General features: G+C 40.2%; 1 protein-coding gene across 4 annotated transcripts in view; it reads left to right on the plus strand.

Annotated features, from left to right (window-relative positions):
• FAM185A (family with sequence similarity 185 member A) overlaps positions 1–18,784 on the plus strand; it is a 1,394,841-nt gene that overhangs the window by 361,674 nt on the left and 1,014,383 nt on the right. For 3 of the 4 annotated variants that reach the window (XM_044088506.1, XM_044088507.1, XM_044088509.1), the window contains exon 3: positions 8,216–8,308. The exons of the other annotated variant lie outside the window; for it this stretch is intronic. In XM_044088506.1, the coding sequence (XP_043944441.1) occupies positions 8,216–8,308 (93 nt within the window). The remainder of the gene's footprint in view (positions 1–8,215; positions 8,309–18,784) is intronic. 4 annotated transcript variants of the gene reach the window in all.

Here is an 18,784-nt window from a genome sequence, read left to right on the forward strand (position 1 = left end):
GTGTATTATGAGACATATGTGCTAGATTCTGGTTCAGTTTCTAGTTAGGGGGTAGTGTGGGAACCAGAGTCAGATGACCAGCTGTATGTGATGTCATTCTGTAATCCAGCACTGAAATGGTGTTTTAATACTAGATGAGACAGAAGTCTAAGGGCAGTCTGTTTGTGAAACATGACAAGAAGGAAGACCACTCACCCACGTCATCATGCCTTGCTGTGGTAAGTGAACTAGGGAACAGTAATTCTTTAGATCAGTTAGGAAAATATAGTGAGATTAGTTAAGTATTATTTTTCTTTATCTGTTTGAACATTTCTGTCTGTGTTATTTGTAATATTTCCTAAGACCCCAAAACTCTTGTGTTTATTTTAAGTAGATATTCAGTATTTTCATTTTTTTTTTATTAATTATTTTTAAATATATTTAAACTTTTCATTGTGGCTGGTCTTTTAGAGATTATTTTAATGTTTGAGAGTACTTGTATTTATTTGGTGACACAGTGGCAGCTCCTGAAAGCCTTGCTGTTTGGTCAACACTACCATTTGTATTAGAATTAATTTTACTCAGTAATTGGGTACCTTGGTAAGTGCCTTAGAGTAGCTGGCTTTGGAGTGTTCTGGTGGCAGTATCTACCTTATAGTCTGGGCAGAGGGGGCATAGCTGGTAAATCTGTTCTAGCCTTTTGCAGACGTGTGTGTAAGTCAAATCTCAGAGTGTGTGTCTGTCAGCTACTTGGAGCAGGGACACAGAGAACTGGTTTCACGGAGGGAGTGGTGGAGGACTTGGCTTGGAACACTTGGCTGAGGACTCAACTCTACAGCTGTGGTCAGTGTGGAGTCTTGTTTGGGCCTGATGAGAGAGAGGTAGGGAAATCCAACCCCAGGATGGGAGTGTGGTCCCTGTGTGTTCTTAAGGGAAATTGTGCTTGGTGCAGAGAGCTGCATCTGTAAATACTGTATGTATCCGTCTTTGTTCCAAGTGAGTATTCCTCACTGGTGTCCTTGGTGAGAATTGAGACTCCTTGATCACTGGCCCAGAGAAAGGACATCACATATTGGTGAGCAGTGGTGTGGATGTTAATTGAACTTCTGTAGCCTGTAGGCAGTTGTCACTGAAGGTGTGTGTGTGTACCCTCTGCAGCCACACGGTAAAGATATAGACTTTCACTTTCGCAACAGTTTTATTTTTTTTTTCCTCAGTGTAGTTTATTCAGGGAAAGCAGGCAAAGATGTCAGCAGAGGATTATGGCAAGCTGACAAAGAACCATCTGGCCAAGGTGTGTGAAATCAAAGGACTGGTGCATGCCAATCTGACTAAAGAGGAAATGATTTCAGCATTAGTCGCAGCTATAGCCCAGACCAGCAACCAGGAGGATAACCAAGCTGGGGATGGGGATTTGCAGCCCTCAGAAACAGGACAGTTCACCTTTTCCTCAGAGGAATTAACTCCATCTGGAGTTAGAGACTAGAACTGGAGGCTGAACATTTGGAATAAGAATCAGCAGAGAGACTGCAGCAGGCAAAACAGATGGAATAAGAATTGTCAGAGACACTGCAGCATTTGGAGGCAGAAGAAAATGAGAGACTGCGGCGTTTGGAGGCTAAAGAAAATGATATGCAGCATCAACATGAGAGTGAGATGTTGACTCTTTGTCAGGGTCATGGAGGTAATACAGAAGGAAATAACCGAAACCCAGAAGCAACAAAGGTCAGTAAATTTCTTCCACAGTTTACGTTTAACAGGGAGTGATAACTGTGATAGCTTTACTCATATATTTGAAAGATTATGTAAACAGTATAATGTTGACCAAGGGCTCTAGGTACAGTTCCTGACCCCTTACTCCATGATAAAGCTGTAACTGCTGTTTCTAAATTGTCTGATAGTGATTGATTAAACTATGATAAAGTTAAACAATGTTCATTGGAATGCTTTATGTTAACACCTGAAGCTTACTGAAAAAGTTTTGTGAGCAAAGATGCAAGGCAGATGAAAGTGCATATGTGATTATATTGCTGAGTTAAGCACTTATTTTCATAGGTGGGTGAGTGGGTGTCAGGTCACCACTTTAGAAAGGCTGGCAGATGTTTTGGTGAGGGAAAAAGCCCTTAGCACTTTACCTGAGGACATGAGAATCAGGTTGGCACACCAGGAGTGTAACTCTGCAGATGAGCTGGAGGAAAAAAGGGGATCTCTACTTAGCAAGCAGGGTATCACTGCACAAGAAGGGGATACACAGTTGCTACACATGGATATAAGGGAAGCCATGGTGAGCAGCGTAAACCACCCCAACAGAGTACACCAGTAACGGGAAGCCACTAGTTCAGGTACACAGCCAGGATCAAGGGTTAGATGTTTTAAATTTAACCAGTGGGGCCCTGTAGCATACAGATGTCCATGGAAGCAAGGTGGGGGAGACATCAAGTTGTAATAACAGTATGCCAGTGGTACATAGTCTGGAGACAACAGGGGTACCAGACTCTCACCGGAGTTTATATCATACTTTAGTGGATGGAAAACAGGCCATTGCTAAGAGAGAGACAGCATCTGACTTAACCATTGTGAAGCCCACAGTGGGTAAAGAGGAGCAGTACTTGCTTGGCCAATCCACTCCAGTCAGTGCTTTAGGAGGTACCCTATTCCAAATGCTTTTGGCCTGGGTTCACCTTGACTGGGAGGGTGGAGAAGGAAGGAAGCAAGCAAGTAGGTGTGTTTGAGGCTATCCCTGCAGATGTCCTGACAGGGAATGATTTTGATGATGCAGTACCACCTGTGCATGCAGTTAAGGCCAGTCAGGCTTAGAGACAAGCATGTGGGTCTGGTAGCTTGGGGAGACCCAGACAGACCTCATATCTGAAGCTGGGGCTGGTGATGTGGCTGTTTAAAGGAGGGAGCAGTGAGCCTGAAGGTAAGCCACAGCTGCTGGTATGTACTGATGTTTCCTTGGACAGAGTGACTGCAAGGGCAGAGATGAGTGGTAGTACCCAAGCTGATAGTGAGGCAGTGCTGTCTGGGGATACCAGACTTCTTGTGAAAAGGGAGCTGGGAAGGGTCACAAAGACAGAGTTGAGACAGGCTTAGCTCTTAGACCCTACACTAAGAGGTTTGAGGAGGGTAGCTAGGGAGGGACCGGATTCTTAAGGAAAAGGGGAGTTGGTATACTGGAACAAAGGGTTACTATATAGAGAGTGGACCCCTGAGGGAGGGCTAGAAGGTGAGGTAATATAGCAGTTGGTAGTGCATAGAGCCTACTGTCTGGCACTTCTAGCCATAGCCCATGACATTCCTTTTGCAGGTCATATGGGCATAAAGCGTACCAAGAGATGTATTATGCAGAACTTTTATTGGCCTGAGATTGCAAGGGATGTAACATAGTACTGCAGCACCTGTGAGCAATGCCAAAATGTAGGCAAGGCAGGAGACAAGGTCAAAGCTCCTTTGATGACTGTCTGTGATTGAGGAGTCATTTCAGAGGGTAGATATGGATATTGTGGGACCAATTAGTACCCAAAGTTCCAGACGAGAATAAGTATATCCTGATGGTAGTAGATTATGCTACTAGATACCCTGAAACATTGTCTCTGTCCTCCATCATTGCAGAGAAGATGGCAAATGCTTTGTTAGACATTTTCAGTAGGGTAAATTTCTGGAGAGAAACATTGACTGACAGAGGTGCCAATTTCTTGTCAGAACTGCTGGCTTATCTGTGGGAGCGCTGTTTGATGAAGCATCTAAAGACCACCCTGCACCACAACCAGACTATTGGTGTTGTGGAGAGCTTAAATTGTACACTAAAGACCATGCTACAGGCATTTGCAGACCAATTTAAGAAAGTGGAACAAATATTTGCTTCCTCTGCTGTTTGCATACAGAGAAGTACCCCAGGAATCCACAGGTTTTACACCCTCTGAGTTGCTATATGAGCATAGGGTGAGAAGGCCTTTAGATCTGATTATTGATGAGAGTGAGGGTGAGTGTGAATCCCACATGTAGTCTGTTATGGCATATGTCCTAAACCTTAGGACAAGGCTTAGGGAGGTCATGGACTTGGTACAGGAGAACCTGGCAGGAGCCCAACAGCAGAAAAAGGTCTGGTATGACAGGAGTGCTTGATTCTGAGAGTATGCTGTGTGACAGCAGGTTATGGTGCTCATTCCTGTCAGAAACAGTAAGCTGCAAGCAGCTTGGGAAGGACCCTTCAAAGTGATAAGGAAGGTCAGCGATGTTAACTACACAGTAAACCTCATAGGCAGGAGGTAGGGACACAAACTGTACCATGTTAATATGATGAAGCCTTATCAAGATAGGGAGGCCCTTGTGCTAAGTATTTGCAGTGGATGGTAAGAGGAGTCTGAGTGGCATCTATGGCTACATCGAGCTAGCCAGCAAACTGGCAAGTTATTAAGGTAGAGCCTAGGGTTGCAGGCATGTAACATGACAGTGCAGCACTGTAGTGGGGTCAGCAATGCCATTGCAGACAGGTTCTTAAGACAGGGTATGGGATAATGTATTCCCAGACAGGCTCATTCCTCTCAAACAGAGTTTCTGCAGGGTCACTTGAGAAACTAGCTTGAGTCTTCAAAGGGGGGAGAGATGTGATGTTGTGAGCTAGTGCCAGTTATGCCAGAGAGATAAGGTCAGTAGATCTGTAACATATGCCAGTATAGCTAGCTGGAGTTTTTCAAATAAGTATATGTCATTTGTATATCAAATTGATTTGTACAGGTGCTTGTGTTGAAGATATATTTGTAAAGCTGCTCGTGTTAAAAATGTACCAACAGTGGGTCCTGCTGGACAGAAAAGAAATATACCTGTATGACAGACTGTATTGTAACTGTTTAAATGAATATATTGTAACAGAGGATACTGGAAGAGAAGAGGTTAATCTCAGTCCAGCTAACTTTGGATAATGGTCTGAAATTAAATTACCTTGTTTAGGCCATAAATATTGTATCTTACAGTTCTGATTGCAGCCAGGGACAACATATCTGAAAACCAGGACTAGGAATCCTACTGTATTCTCCTTTGGAGTGGGCTAATTGCTACCCAGGAAGGTAGGAAGTTTTTGAAATGGTTTTATGGTTTCCAGATGCTATAACACATCTTAGCAAAGCTCTGTGTGTGTGTATTATGACAGATATGTGCTAGATTATGGTTCAGTTGATTCTGGTTCAGTTTTTAGTTAAGGGGGTAGTGTGGGAACCAGAGTCAGATGACCAGATGTCTGTGGTGTCATTTTATTAATCCAGCAAGGAAACAATGTTTTAATACTAGATGAGACAGAAGTCTCAGTGCAGTCTGTTTATGAAACCTGACAAGAAGGAAGACCACTCACCCACATCATCTTACCTTCATCTAGTAGGTGTACTAGGGAACATTGATTCTTTAGATCAGTCAGGAAAATGCAGTGAGATTTTTTTCCTTTGTATGTGAACCTTTCTGTTTGTGTTATTTTTTAATGTTTCCTATGACATGAAACTCTGGTGTTTATTGTAAATAGATATTTAGTATTTTCATTTTCTTGTATTATTTATTATTAAATATATTTAAACTTTTCATTGTTGCTGGTCTTTTATAGATTATTTTAACCTTTGAGAGTCCTTGCGTTTATTTAGTGACACAGTGTCTGCTCCTGAAAGCCTTACTATTTGGTCAACACTACCATTTGTATTAGTATTAATTTTACTCGGTAGAATTGTAAGAGCCTTAGAGTTAGCTGGCTTTGGAATGTTCTGGTGGCAGTATCTACCTTATAGTCTGGACAGAGGCGGCATAGCTGGTAAATCTGTGCCAGCTTTTCTCAGGTGCATGTGTGTGTGTGTGTGTGTGTGTGTGTGTGTGTGTGTGTGTGTGTGTGTGTGTGTGTGTGTGTGTGTGAAAAGAAAATCTCAAAGACTGTGTATTTCAGTTACTTGAAGCAGGGGCACAGAACACTTGTTTCACAGAGAGGGTGGTGGAGGAATTGGAACACTTGGCTGAGGACTCAGCTGTACAGTTGTGGTCAGTATGGATTCTTATTTGGGGCCTGGTGAGGAGAGACAGGGAAACCCAGCCCCAGGACGGCAGTGTGGTCTCTGTGTGCTGTTAAGGGAAATTGTGATTGGTGCAGAGAGCTGCATCTGGAAACACTGTGTGTATCTATCTATGTTCCAACTGAGCATCCGTCACTGGTGTTCATGGTGAGAACTGAGACTCCTTAATCTCTGGCTTAGAAAAGGGACATTGCAAACACTACAAAACAATGACAGGGCAATTCAAAGGAAAAAGGAGGGTTCTGCCCGGGTTCAGGGGCAGTGCAAGAAAAATGCCTGACTGTCTTCATCTTTCAGACTCCTCCCCTCACAACCTTGGTCATTCTCTAAACTTTGCAAGCAGTCTTTCACTCTGTTCTCCTCTGGAATCGGATGACAACAGACTCTGGGTGTTGGAAGTTAGTCAAAAAGGATACAAGTGGTAGTGGAATGTTTGTTTCCTGCAAACCTACTGCTTCCTCCACGTCCATAAAATCAAACCATCTCTTCCCTTCCATGTCTCGTCAAGGAGCCTACCTATACTGTCAAAAAGGAAAAGGATTTTATTCAAAATGTTCCTAGTTCCCAAAAAAGGCGGGAACTTGGAAACTTGTACTGGACCTGTCTTTCTTAAACCTTTTCAAAATTTAAAATCTGCACCCTCCATCTCATTTCCATGATTTGTCCACTATGTCTTTGGTAACTCTGGACCTAAAAGATGTCCGTCATCATGTACCTTCACAGGTGTTATCTATATTGCAATATGTCAGTCATGCACAAGTTTTTATATAGGCAACACTGAAAGAATGTTGAAACAAAATTTATGAACATTTATATGAAATCAGGAAGAATAGTAGCACTTACGCACTTTCTAACCATATTGTAAAGCACCCAGAAAACAGCTTTGAATTTGCAATTTTAGAACATTTACCACACAATTCTGGAGGAGGACCACAGGGTCTAATGCTTGAAAAAAAGAGAACTTATGTGGGAAATACGGCTTAATGCAGTCACCCCCCCATGGTTTGAACACTGTTTTATCCATTACCTGTTTACTTAAACTTAAAGCCCAACAGTGCTAATTAATTTAAGCTGTATTCCACCTATTTTATTGACATTTTTATTGATTTTGTATGTATTTTTGTACTGATTTTAAGAACATGTATCCCAGTATTCTTCAGCTTGTACTGTTTTAACTGGTTTACAAAAAAATTTGGTTAATGATACTTTTTGCATTTATTAGAATTGTAACATTTAGATGTTGGCCTTTTAAAAACTTTGGAGGGAAAAATCATGTGACCTTTTGGAATATTTAAAATCCATTGGTGAACATTGCAGAGTTTCTGAAGTCTTGTTCATTTTAACTAGACAAAAACACTTATGTTCTATGTCTTAATAAACAGTGTTTTTTTAAATTATTCGAACCTTGGTGCTGTTTTTGCTAATGGCTACCTTGTGCCCATGCCACATCCCTACACAAACAGTCCTCAGTTTTAATTTTATTCAGTTAATTATCCATACCATTAACCTTTTCTTAATCAGGCAGGTCGTGATGGGCAATGCATTTGCATAGACAGAGTCATGACAAAACAAGCCTTAGCAGCCTAAATGAGCAGTAGTTACAGCTGGAAAAAAGGTAGGGTTGTACATATAATTCTTAACACGACCTGCTCATTGACCTAGAACTTAATGACTGTAGCCATGTTCTGAATAGCTCTGATGTCTCTCTTTGTTGCAAGCCTCACCAGTACTGCCTTATTAGGCAAACATTTTCCAAGTCTCCAGATGAAATTTAAGGAGTAAAAAATGCAAGTAGATAAGAGTCTCAAAATCAAACCATTTTGTTATGACTAAGCCTGGCATCATTGTAAAGTATGTGGAACCTCCATTTATGAAGACCTGTATCAACTACTTAAGTCTACGCCAAGAGGGATAAAGTCAATTACTTCAGACAGTGGTATACCACTGTGACTGCTTATGTGGTTAGCAGGTGTGTGTATGTCTCTGAGTGTCTGTATATATGTATATATATATATATATATATATATATATATATATATACATATATATATATGAACCTAATCTATATATATCTATATATATATATATATATATATATATATATATATATATGAATGCATTTCTAAACCTTGTTCATGTAGCAAACTGAAGCTAATTTATTCAATTCCTTTTTTTTTATATATATATAGAGTCAGTGTGTTCATGTGAAGACAAAAGGAGGCAACATAATTGGTTTAGGAACAATTTATGGAAACACAGAGATTCAAAGTTCAAGTAAAAGTGTAAGTAGATTTTATTTTTACTTTGTAATTCTTCCAGTTCCTTTTGAATCCACAGACATGTTTTATGTCACAAAGGGGCAAAGGGTTTTGTCTGCATTGATTTGTGTCAGGGATTTTCAACAAAACAGTGTTAGAGATGTCTGTCTAATTTGAAATATCATGTTGTGATGTCAATGGCAGTACCGAGATGAGAAAGACCCTGCTTGCTGAATTTTAGAACATTATTCTCCTACTTCCTTCCTGTTCTCCTCCAAATTTTTGTATGTAAAAAGTCACCTTTGTAGTTCCTTTAGAAGTGCCTTCTTACCTGCATTCTTTGAGTATCTGTACTCTCCCATCACCTAAAAATGTTTAGTTCTCTGCTACACTGCCGTTGCATTTTTCATTTCTCTGCACTCCTGTATTCATCTTCATGTGTTGTTGTTTGTAAACTGCATCATTTCCCCATCCGTCTCTGCCTTCTAGCTGTCCAAGTTTATTCATGTATGGCAAGTTCTCAAATTCTTACACCACTTGCTTTCTTCTGTTCATTCCCCTCGGTGAAAAACTCAAATTTTATCTTTTAATGTTTTACTCCCCTTGTTCTTCCTCTGTCTCCAGAATTGGAACAGAATTACAACGCATCATAAATGTAGTGCTCCTTCTCCACTTGCAGCTTCTTTTCCTATCACTTATCTCACCCTCTTTCCTCCTGAATAGAAAAAAAAAGCTTATTTTCCATTTTGGATTCCTTTACTTGAATTTCCTCTTGAATTTCTCCTATTTCTTCTTCTTTTCTCCATTATGGAAACAGTGTATGGTTTGTTGTTCCTTCTGCGACTCATACTAACTCCTGCAAAACTGATTGAAGACCTGTATGGCTGCAAAAGCACAGAAGATAAGGGAAAGAAAGAAAAACAGAATTGACAAATAAGCATTTATGACAGTGCTCGTGTGTCTTCAGTATGCATTGCCAGATTACAGATCAGCTTTTAAATTCTTTAGGTATTTTTGGACATTTGGCTGATGCTACATTCATGTTGTCTGTGCAGAATACATTCTAGATTTGGTGCATTGCTGCAAAACAAAAACCAAAAAAGGAAAAAAAGACTCTTCTAAATTTGTTCCCAGAATTTTAGCCCCTTTACTTGAAGAAGTGTAGCCATCATCTGAAAATGAAATATGAAAGCGCCATTGTGGTTAAGAATGACTGTACATTGTTCTTGTTCCAAAAATAATGTTTTGAAGACAACTAGAATTCCAAACCCCCTGTTTTGAAGATTGTTGTGATATTCTGTAGTGACGGTCTTGTTGACGAAAGATGATTATCATACAGACGTTGAGCTTTCCATTTGATAAGCTTATAGAAGTCAGTGCTGTCTTTGTTGCATACTTTGAATGTGTCCACTGTAAAATAATTTTGTAAATACCAAAGAACTGAAAATCAACATTAAACACAAAATCGGGTTCCCACTGCAAGAAAAACACTGTGAACACACTGTGTTAGATAAATGCTTTCTTTATTTTAATCAATGTAATGGAACTTCATCAGTGAAACCAGAAAAGGACATTTCATTGTTGTGGAACATTTTGAGACAGTTTCAGATCTTTTCAAAATAGAAAATTAATGAAGATTGGTTCAAAAATATCCATATTTATGGGGACATTATAAAATGAAATACTTAGGAGAATGGATTAAAAATGTTTCTAGTGTGGCCGCTAAGGATATGTGGAAAGAGACTAAACAAAAGGTAATACAAAAACTGTGAAATTGGAAGCTTTGTTATATGGATATGAATAGTAAGATACAAGCAGTCAAACTGTTTTTAGTCCCTTTAGTCTTATACACAGGTCAGGCATATTTTTATCAACCAGAGGAGAAGTTGTGGATAGCAATTAAAAGAGAGCTGAAGGATTTTATCTGGGAGGGGAAGATGGCAAGAGTCAAGTGGGATAAGATGATTCTTCCAATAGAACAAGGCGGATTAGGATTACCTGATTTGAAGGGATATTTCAAAGCAACACAGTTAAGGCTTCTATACATAGCACAAGCAGAAATCTGTAATTCAAAGTAGAAAGGGATGGTGATGAAAAAAGGAGAAGCTCAAGAAACAAGGAAGGATTGGGATTTTGGATGCAGATCTTTAATGAGAATAACAATAATAATAACAAATATTATATTTATAAAGCAGCTAAAGTAAGAATTAAGTCAGCATGGGAATGGAGAAAGGCGATTCTACCAATAGGGAGTTCTGCAATTCAAGATACATACAGTAGGCAAGAGGGGGCTGGAATTTATTGGAGAAAACTGACAAAGGAATCAAGGTATTGGGAGCAAATAACTAGAGAAGAAAAGGTAACACAGTGCCTTTTTTAGGCAAAGTTCAAAGGACAGAACCACCACCGTAACAGGTACAAGCACGCAAAATCTGAAGGTAATGCTACTCAATGCTAGAAGTCTGAGCCTCAAAATGCACTCTCTCGAGGCACTCCTAAAAATGGAGAACATCGATATCTGTGCAGTAACTTGAGACCTGGCTCAAGGCTCCAGAGAGCACCCCTGCAATATCAGGCTACAACTCTTACCACACTTTTCGGCCACCAAACCAAGACCGAAACACTAAAGGTGGAGGAGTGTCAATATTCACCAAGGATATTCACACCACCAGGCTAGCTGCCCAACACAATGTGTCTGAAATTCTCTGGGTGCAACTAACACTAGGTAAGACTGGAATCCAAATTATAGCTTGCTACAGATCCCCCACCATACCCCAAGATTCTCACTACACCTTTCTAAACATGAAAATATTAAGATAGAACCAAACACCCTAATACTGGGTGATTTTAACTACCCTGCCATTAACTGGGAAAACTACTCCTGTACCAACACCTTTGCCTAACGGTTCTTGGAATTCATAAATTCCAACGCCCTGGATCAACTAATCCATACTCCCACCAGGGGCTCCAATATCCTAGACCTGGTCATTACCAACTTGGGAAATCGATGCTCCACACCTATGGTCACCCCCTCGTTAGTCAGATCTGACCATAAGCTAATCACTCTTAACATCCACATCCCCTCCCCTCCCCCCAGTAAGGAAACCTCCATAAAAAACTTCTCCAAAGCCAACTTCATGCTACTCAAGTCAGAAGTGACCAACTTCATGACACCCATGCAGACGGGAACTGAAAGTTCAACTGCTGAATCCTGCACTAAGGCACTGTACGAGCACATCCACTCATGCATCAATTGTGCCATCCCAAATAGAACCAAGATGCTCTCATCCAAAAAAAGGAAGCCAATCTGGTGGTCCCCTGCCATAAACAAACTTGACAACAAAAGGAAGAAACTGTTGCAGAAAAGAGGAAAATCCCAGGATTCAAAAAACTCCCTTACCAGCCTTAGTAAGAAACTGAGATCCCTCATAAAATCCTCCAAAGCTAGTTATGAAAATAAAATTGCCAAAGATTCCAAAGACAACCACAAGGCATTCTATAAATATGTCAAGAATCTAAATGGCAATGCCCAGATCTGCTCTGAGCTAAAACAGAATGGCATTAAATATACTGATTTCAAGGATATTGCCAATATCCTGGCAGATCGATTCAGTGCTGACTTCACCCCCTCTCACCCCCTAAATGGCCCGTCTCAATACCGGAAGATTGCCAAATTCCGGTAATAACGGCCACACAGGTAAAAAACACACTCTCCAAAGCTAAGAATACAGCCTCCATGGGACCAGATGACATCCCGGGCTGTGTACTACATGAACTACTATATGAACTGGCACCTCACCTAAGTGTCATGTTTAATCATAGCCTCACCTCAGATTTCATGCCCACTGAGTGGCACAGAGCTACAGTTATCCCACTCGACAAGGGGGGATCCACCTTGGATCCCGGAAACTACCGTCCCATCAGTCTGACAAGCCTTATCTGCAAGCCCATGGAGCATATTATCATAGAACTTGTAAACAAAGACATTGGCAACCTTCAAACACTGGACCCCACCCAGTTTGGGTTCATGAAGGGCGGATCTTGTCTCCTGAACCTGATTGACTTCTTCAAATCAGTCTCCAGCACCATGGACAAGGGTAATGTGGTCCACACAGCCTATTTAGACCTTGCCAAGGCCTTTGACACCATCCCCCACTCTGGAATCATAGATAAACTTACTAAGCTGGGCATTAATCCCTACTTCACCCAATGGGTGCTAACTGGCTTACTGATAGAACTCACACTGTAAAAGTAGCCGGCTCCAAATCCAGCTCCAGACAAGTGACAAGTGGTGTACCTCAGGGTTCAGTCCTGGGACCGCTCTTGTTTGGCATCTACTTCTCTGAAGTACAGGCCAACACTAAGGGACTCTGGCTAACAAAGTTCGCAGATGACTGCAAACTGGGAGCCATTATTGAATCCCCAAATGATGTGGATACTCTACAAAAGGGCCTTACATAAACAGATGCTTGGTGCTAGAGCCATGGGCTCAAGCTCAATGCCAAGAAATGTATAGTTATCCCCTTTGGGAAAAAAACATGTATCTGTGAATTACCATATAGGTGGCAGTACACTAAACACCGAAAGTGTGATAAGATACTTAGGGACACAGGTGGACAGTGGTCTCGCCTTCGATAACCACATTACCACAACAGTCAAGAAATCCTTCTATGTGGCACATCTCATCACTAAGGGCTTTTCATCCAGAAAAAAGGAGGTCATTGTCCCACTGTACTCATCCCTCATTAGACACATTATAGAATACAACGCCCCATTTGGTATGTACCTCTCAAAACATCTGCAACAACTGGAAAGGCAGCAGAAATACCTCACTAAAAGAATCACAGGCCTAAAGCAGATGCCCTATGCTGACCGCCTTAAAAAACTCCAGCTATACTCTGTCGCATATCATCTACTCAGAGGCGATCTCTGCTTGACATACAAGGCCATGTCAAACCCAGAGCTGTTGAACATGCTACACTTAAAGAAATCCCAATCCCTCAGAGCCATACGCTCCATGGATCTAAACCTTGTCATCACAATAAATAAAACATGCTGGAGGGATAGGTTCCTGACCCAGAGACTCCCCAGACTCTGGAATAGATTGCCCATACATGTCAAGCAGAGTGCCTCTTTGGCCCTCTTCAAAAGGAACCTTGACGATTGGATGGGAGAAAGGAAATTTACCCTGGGGATCACATCAGTCACCCTGTTAGACAGGGGTCCAGGGAAGAAATAGCCAGGGAATTGTTATGGCTAGGCTTGTATAGGCCCTAGGGCTGATAGCCTAATACCAACCTATGAACCTAGTACCAACCTATGAACCTAAGACACTAATAATTTATTAGGACTGCAGGTTAGAGATTGCCTTCCCTATCAAGGATTGATATCAGGGCATGGGCAAAGAGAAATAAATAAGGGAGTCCTAAATGAAAGAATCAGCACTGGTAGAGTTTTTAGTAGAATCTAGAACAGAAGGTGCTGTTAAAAATTGAATAATTAGTAGATCATATAAAATATTGCATGATAACTATAAGAATCAGCCAGTGGAGGGTAGAAAGGACTGGAAAGAGAGATTGGATAAACAATTCACAAAGAAACAATGGGGGATAGATGTATGTCTCCCATGTATACAGTAAAATCTAGAAGATTTAGGTATTTTTGCTTGAAAATGTTTATATAGGTATTTTTCTAACCCAAGTAGACTCCAAAGAATTTTTCCTCAGGTAGACAGCAAATGTTGGAGGTATGATGGGTAAGAAAGAAGTAATTAGGGACATATTTTCTGGAGTGTAATGAGTTGGAAGACTTTAAAGATTCCCTGTAGACTACTCTATCAGAGATACTGGGTGAGCAAATTAGTGTATCTAGGGAAATTATTCTTCTGAGGTATGATACAGAATCGGAATTACCTAGACATAGTAAGGCCTTGCTGAGTCTAATTATGGTGGCTTCCAAAACAGCAATTATTAGAAAATGGAAATCAAAGTCTAAACCAACTGTACTAGAAGTAATGAATATTGTAACAGAGAGAGATAAAAAAACTGGAATTGGGATCTTTAGAAAAGGGTAGGAGCAAATTACATAGAAAAAAATGGGAATTGTGTGAGCAATACATACATGGGAGGATTGAGACAGGATTTGAATGAGCTATGTAATGTTTGACTGCCAATGATTGGGTAGGTTATAAGTGATGTATAATGTTTGCAACTAAAATTGTCAATATGGTTTGTGAAGTGTAATACTTGCAACTAAGATTATGTCAGTATGGTTTGTTTGTGTTTATATATTTGCCTATGTCATGAGTGATAATTTAATAAAAATGTTTCTTATTTAAAAAAAGATGTGATGGATCACCGTCAACAAATAATAACCTTTAAGCTACAGACTTCTTTTACCTCAGAAAATGCATGATAATCCAGGTCCTGTTATTCTGTAAGATTCTTAGGTTAGTAGTAAGAATATGTAAAACGTGTCCTTGATTTGAAACCTTTATTCATGATTTTTTTTTGGCTTTGTCCCTGATTCTAGGGGGAATAGGTTGAGTTATGTGCCATATTCTGATCAGATCTTTCCATTCTGAGTTTTGATGCTGAATCCAATGATAAAGATCTACCTATCAATTGACTGCCATGTTGGTGTTTCTTTTCTTGAAATTTTAAACTTAATTGATGATCATTTTATATGAGTTGCTGAAAAGTTCCACCACCCCCCCAAAAAAAAAGTTTGTACACTTACTAAATATTGATATATCTAAATCACTTGTCTCTTTTCCCTTTGGTTCAGTGTTTTGTAAGTATTTATAGTGATTTATTCATACAGTGTGATGCTCATCCACCAGCTTCTTAAAAGTCTGATGGATTTTATTTAATTCAAGAAAAGGTTCCATTTTATGTATGATTCTGTTGTCTGATGTGTGTGGCTACATAGCATAAACAGATACAACACTGACTATGTCCTGATGACCCAAGGTCAAGCTAGAAGAGATAAAGATTGGGTAGGCAGTGGACGAGTACTCGCCCATCTTGGGGGATGGTGTGTTGCATCAGAAGTTGTACTTGCAGCCAGCAAGAGATGGCTTTTTTATGATCAGTGATCCAGCATAGTCTGAGGGACATGGATTTTGTTTACCAAGGTAGACTTAGTAACACTCATTTGGACACATATGAGAATGCACACATGCAACAAGGTGGGAGGGGTTTGTAGCTCCTCACGGTGACATTATTGATTACATCACTCCTCAGGAAGAGGGGTTGGTGTCTGTAGAAATGCCTTCATTGCCTGCATCTTTGAATTCATGTTAGGGCACAAAGTATTTTCATCTTTGCTTGAATGACAGCCCTCTCTTGTTGACTGTCATCCTCTTGCTTAGAAATTCCCTAGTGGTGGGTAAAAGAATGGACTTGACCAGCTGAAAGGGGTCTACTGGTCAGTATATACAGACAGAAAATAATATAGAAAAAAAAATAATTCATTGTCGGGCTCTGCTACTCAAACTTAAATCTCACATGTTGTCTAATCTTGTTCCACTTATTAAAATACTTCCTAGTGGACATATGTCAGCCTATTTGGGGATATGAGATGTAAACTACCATGCCACATGGGACAGCATCATCCTTAGCTGGATTGACTTTTTCTGATGCATTACTCAAAGAAAAGATTCTGAAGTTCACTCAAATAAAAGATAAGATAGAAAAATACAGTTGTGTAAGTAAACTTAACATAATAGTAAATGTTCATGTGTATCATTGTTGCAGTAGCTTCTAGCAACAGGGAATGTATCTTGCCAAAGGTCAGAGATCCGACCAATATATAAAAACTATTTGGACACCTTTCGTATGCCAATACGTCTGTTAGAGCATGAGATTGCTAGTATAAAAGGGGATGACATTTCAGAGCTTCCTTTTTCCCATCAAAGAGAGGCTATATCTGTACACCTATATCATATCAGAAATAGGGGTGAGGGGAACCCCACCCCAGGCAAAGGAGAGAAAGGGAGCAGAAGGATATGTATTAAATAAATAAAAGATATATGGGGGCACTGGAAAGGTGTTAGTACTGCAACAGTGATCCACTGGAACATGTACTGTTATAGTAAGTTTACTTACAAATATGCACTTTGCTCATCATTATATCACTATTGAAGTAGCTTCAAGCTATGTGGGGACATTGCATAGGCTTAGTAGGAAGGGTGGAGGAAACAGGACCAGAATCCAAGAGACCACAAAGAATCAGTCTAGCAAAAGCACTTTTGATGCTGGAAAAGAGTCAGTCTTGTAACACTTGATGCAAAATGTGTATAAATGACAAAGTTGTCTCTAGAATATCTCTAGAGTGCACTCCATTCTGAAAAGCCCAGAAGTTGCCAAGCTGTTGAATGAGCCTCAACTCTGAGAGAGGAACAAAACTGCATAGCAATGGCTAATCATTTTGAAGTTGTCTGTTTAGAAACTGTAAGTCCTTTTTACAAAGAGCTGGTCAGAATTTCTGAAATCTTTAGTCTTGTCAAAATAGTATTGGTGCTGCCTCTGGAAATCCAAAGTATGATGAATACTTCCTCCCATGTTTTTGGTTTCAGAAAAAAACAAAGAGAATGATTGATTGCTTTGATGTAAATTAAGAAAATACTCTGGACATAAATGAAGGGTTGTTCTTAAGGTTACCTTCTCCTTGTAGACTATGAGGAAGGGTTGGACAGGCATAACAGCTTGCAACTCAGATAATATTTTAGCCAAAGCCAGAACAATGAACAAAACAATCTTCCATGTTAAGAATTTCAAGTCATCCTGAAAGGCTGGTTCTAAAGGTGGAAGGATTAACTTTTTCAAAACAAAGTTAAGATTCCTTGATGGAAACACCTATTTTCTAGGTGGATGAACATGTGACTCCCCTTCCAGAAATTGCTATAATTGGAACAGTGAAGAAAAGGGGTGATCGAATGGTAGATAAATGCACATTGATAGAAGTGTAAGGTAGGCCTGATTTGAGCAATTCACACAGGTGCTGGAAAACCAGAGTGGCTTCTGCACTGAATGGATTCTAGTCTCGCCTGTGTCACAGACCAGAAAATTTCCTCCCCTTTGCCAAACATTTCTAGTAGCAGGTTTTCTAGCCTCCTTAGCACCTGATGCAGGTCCTCAGAAAAATGGGTGCCTAAATGGGATCAAGAACTTGTCATCTAAACAGTTAGATTGGGGTGTATCAGTAATTACCTGCCTCTGTGGAGTAGGTTCACTCTTTGAGGAAGTTTGATTCCTCATCTGTGGAGTCAGGTGAAATGTCTCCTTAGAATCTGCCTCAAAGTGAACAGTTAAGAAGATCTGAGATGCATAAAAAAAAATCTTCAGATGAAGGTGGGGGGTGTATGCCTTTTTAATTATGCAGACAATGCTGAACACTGCAGAGACTGAAATGCCTTGAAAATTCCCGTAGCAAAACTACATCAGTCATCCCTAAAAATCTTGGCACTAGCCAAAGTGGAAGGTGGGGAAAGATGTATTGTTTTCAGTGATATTTTATTTTCTTGGGGTATGTAAGTTAAGGTCTTGGACAGATTGTACATCCCAACCTCCGTAATGGAGCCAGATACCTTCTTCCAAATGAAAATATGAGGTACCCTATCCAGAGCTTTCAATATCTGAAAACTCTTCTCAGTAACAGTGTGGTGTCCAGTTAAGGAGGACATGAGCATCACCAGAGGGGAAGAGAACCTCACACTGATCACGCCAGGGGTCTGAAAGGGTGTTGGTCTATGTTTGGTAAAGAGAGGCTGAAGACAGGGTCTCTTTGGAATCCTCTTTGGCTTACTTTTTTCCTCATTTTCATTGGAAGGGGAATGTCTAGTGACCGAGAAGCAGTTTCTATGGACGGATGAGCAAGGACCTTTAAGTGCTGGATCTCAAGAAAAATAGGCTATTTAGCTGACTATGAATTGTCATGGGTGTAAAATAATGACAAATCTTGCAAGAGTGGATGTTGCGTGACTCCCCTAAACAAAAATGACAAGTAGTTTGAAAATCCTTATCATATATTTGCCTCCCATATGAGCATTTCCTTTTTGTGCCAGATGTAAGAGCAAAGTAAAAGGAAGGCCCCCTGTGGGGTAGTTATCTGGCCAGAAGCTGATGTACTAGCTGACTGCCAAAATGAGGCCACAGTATAAATAAGCTTTTGGCCAAACTTTTCAACAGCAAGAAATTTTTGAAATTTCATAGCTGTACATCCCCTTTTATTCTAGCTCTCTTATTCTCAAACAGACATAGAGGCATGGGCAAGGTGCCCCAAAAAGCTTTTGTATACTATTCAGATGTCCAGAACTTGTAAGAATATGTCTCAATGTGAGAAGCTACTGTAACAAAAGATCTAATGATGAATATCTTAAATGATCAAATGTGGTCATGGTACTGTTGATGCTTGCTTTTAAGCCAGAAGCTTCCAGCAGTGTGGTTATGAGACACGCTTGCTGAAGATGGGCGCTGCAGTGGTGCAGCGGTTAATGCT

The sequence above is a fragment of the Protopterus annectens genome, chromosome 11.part0, assembly GCF_019279795.1.
Source record: "Protopterus annectens isolate FY-2018-M chromosome 11.part0, PAN1.0, whole genome shotgun sequence".
Lineage (NCBI taxonomy): Eukaryota > Metazoa > Chordata > Ceratodontiformes > Protopteridae > Protopterus > Protopterus annectens.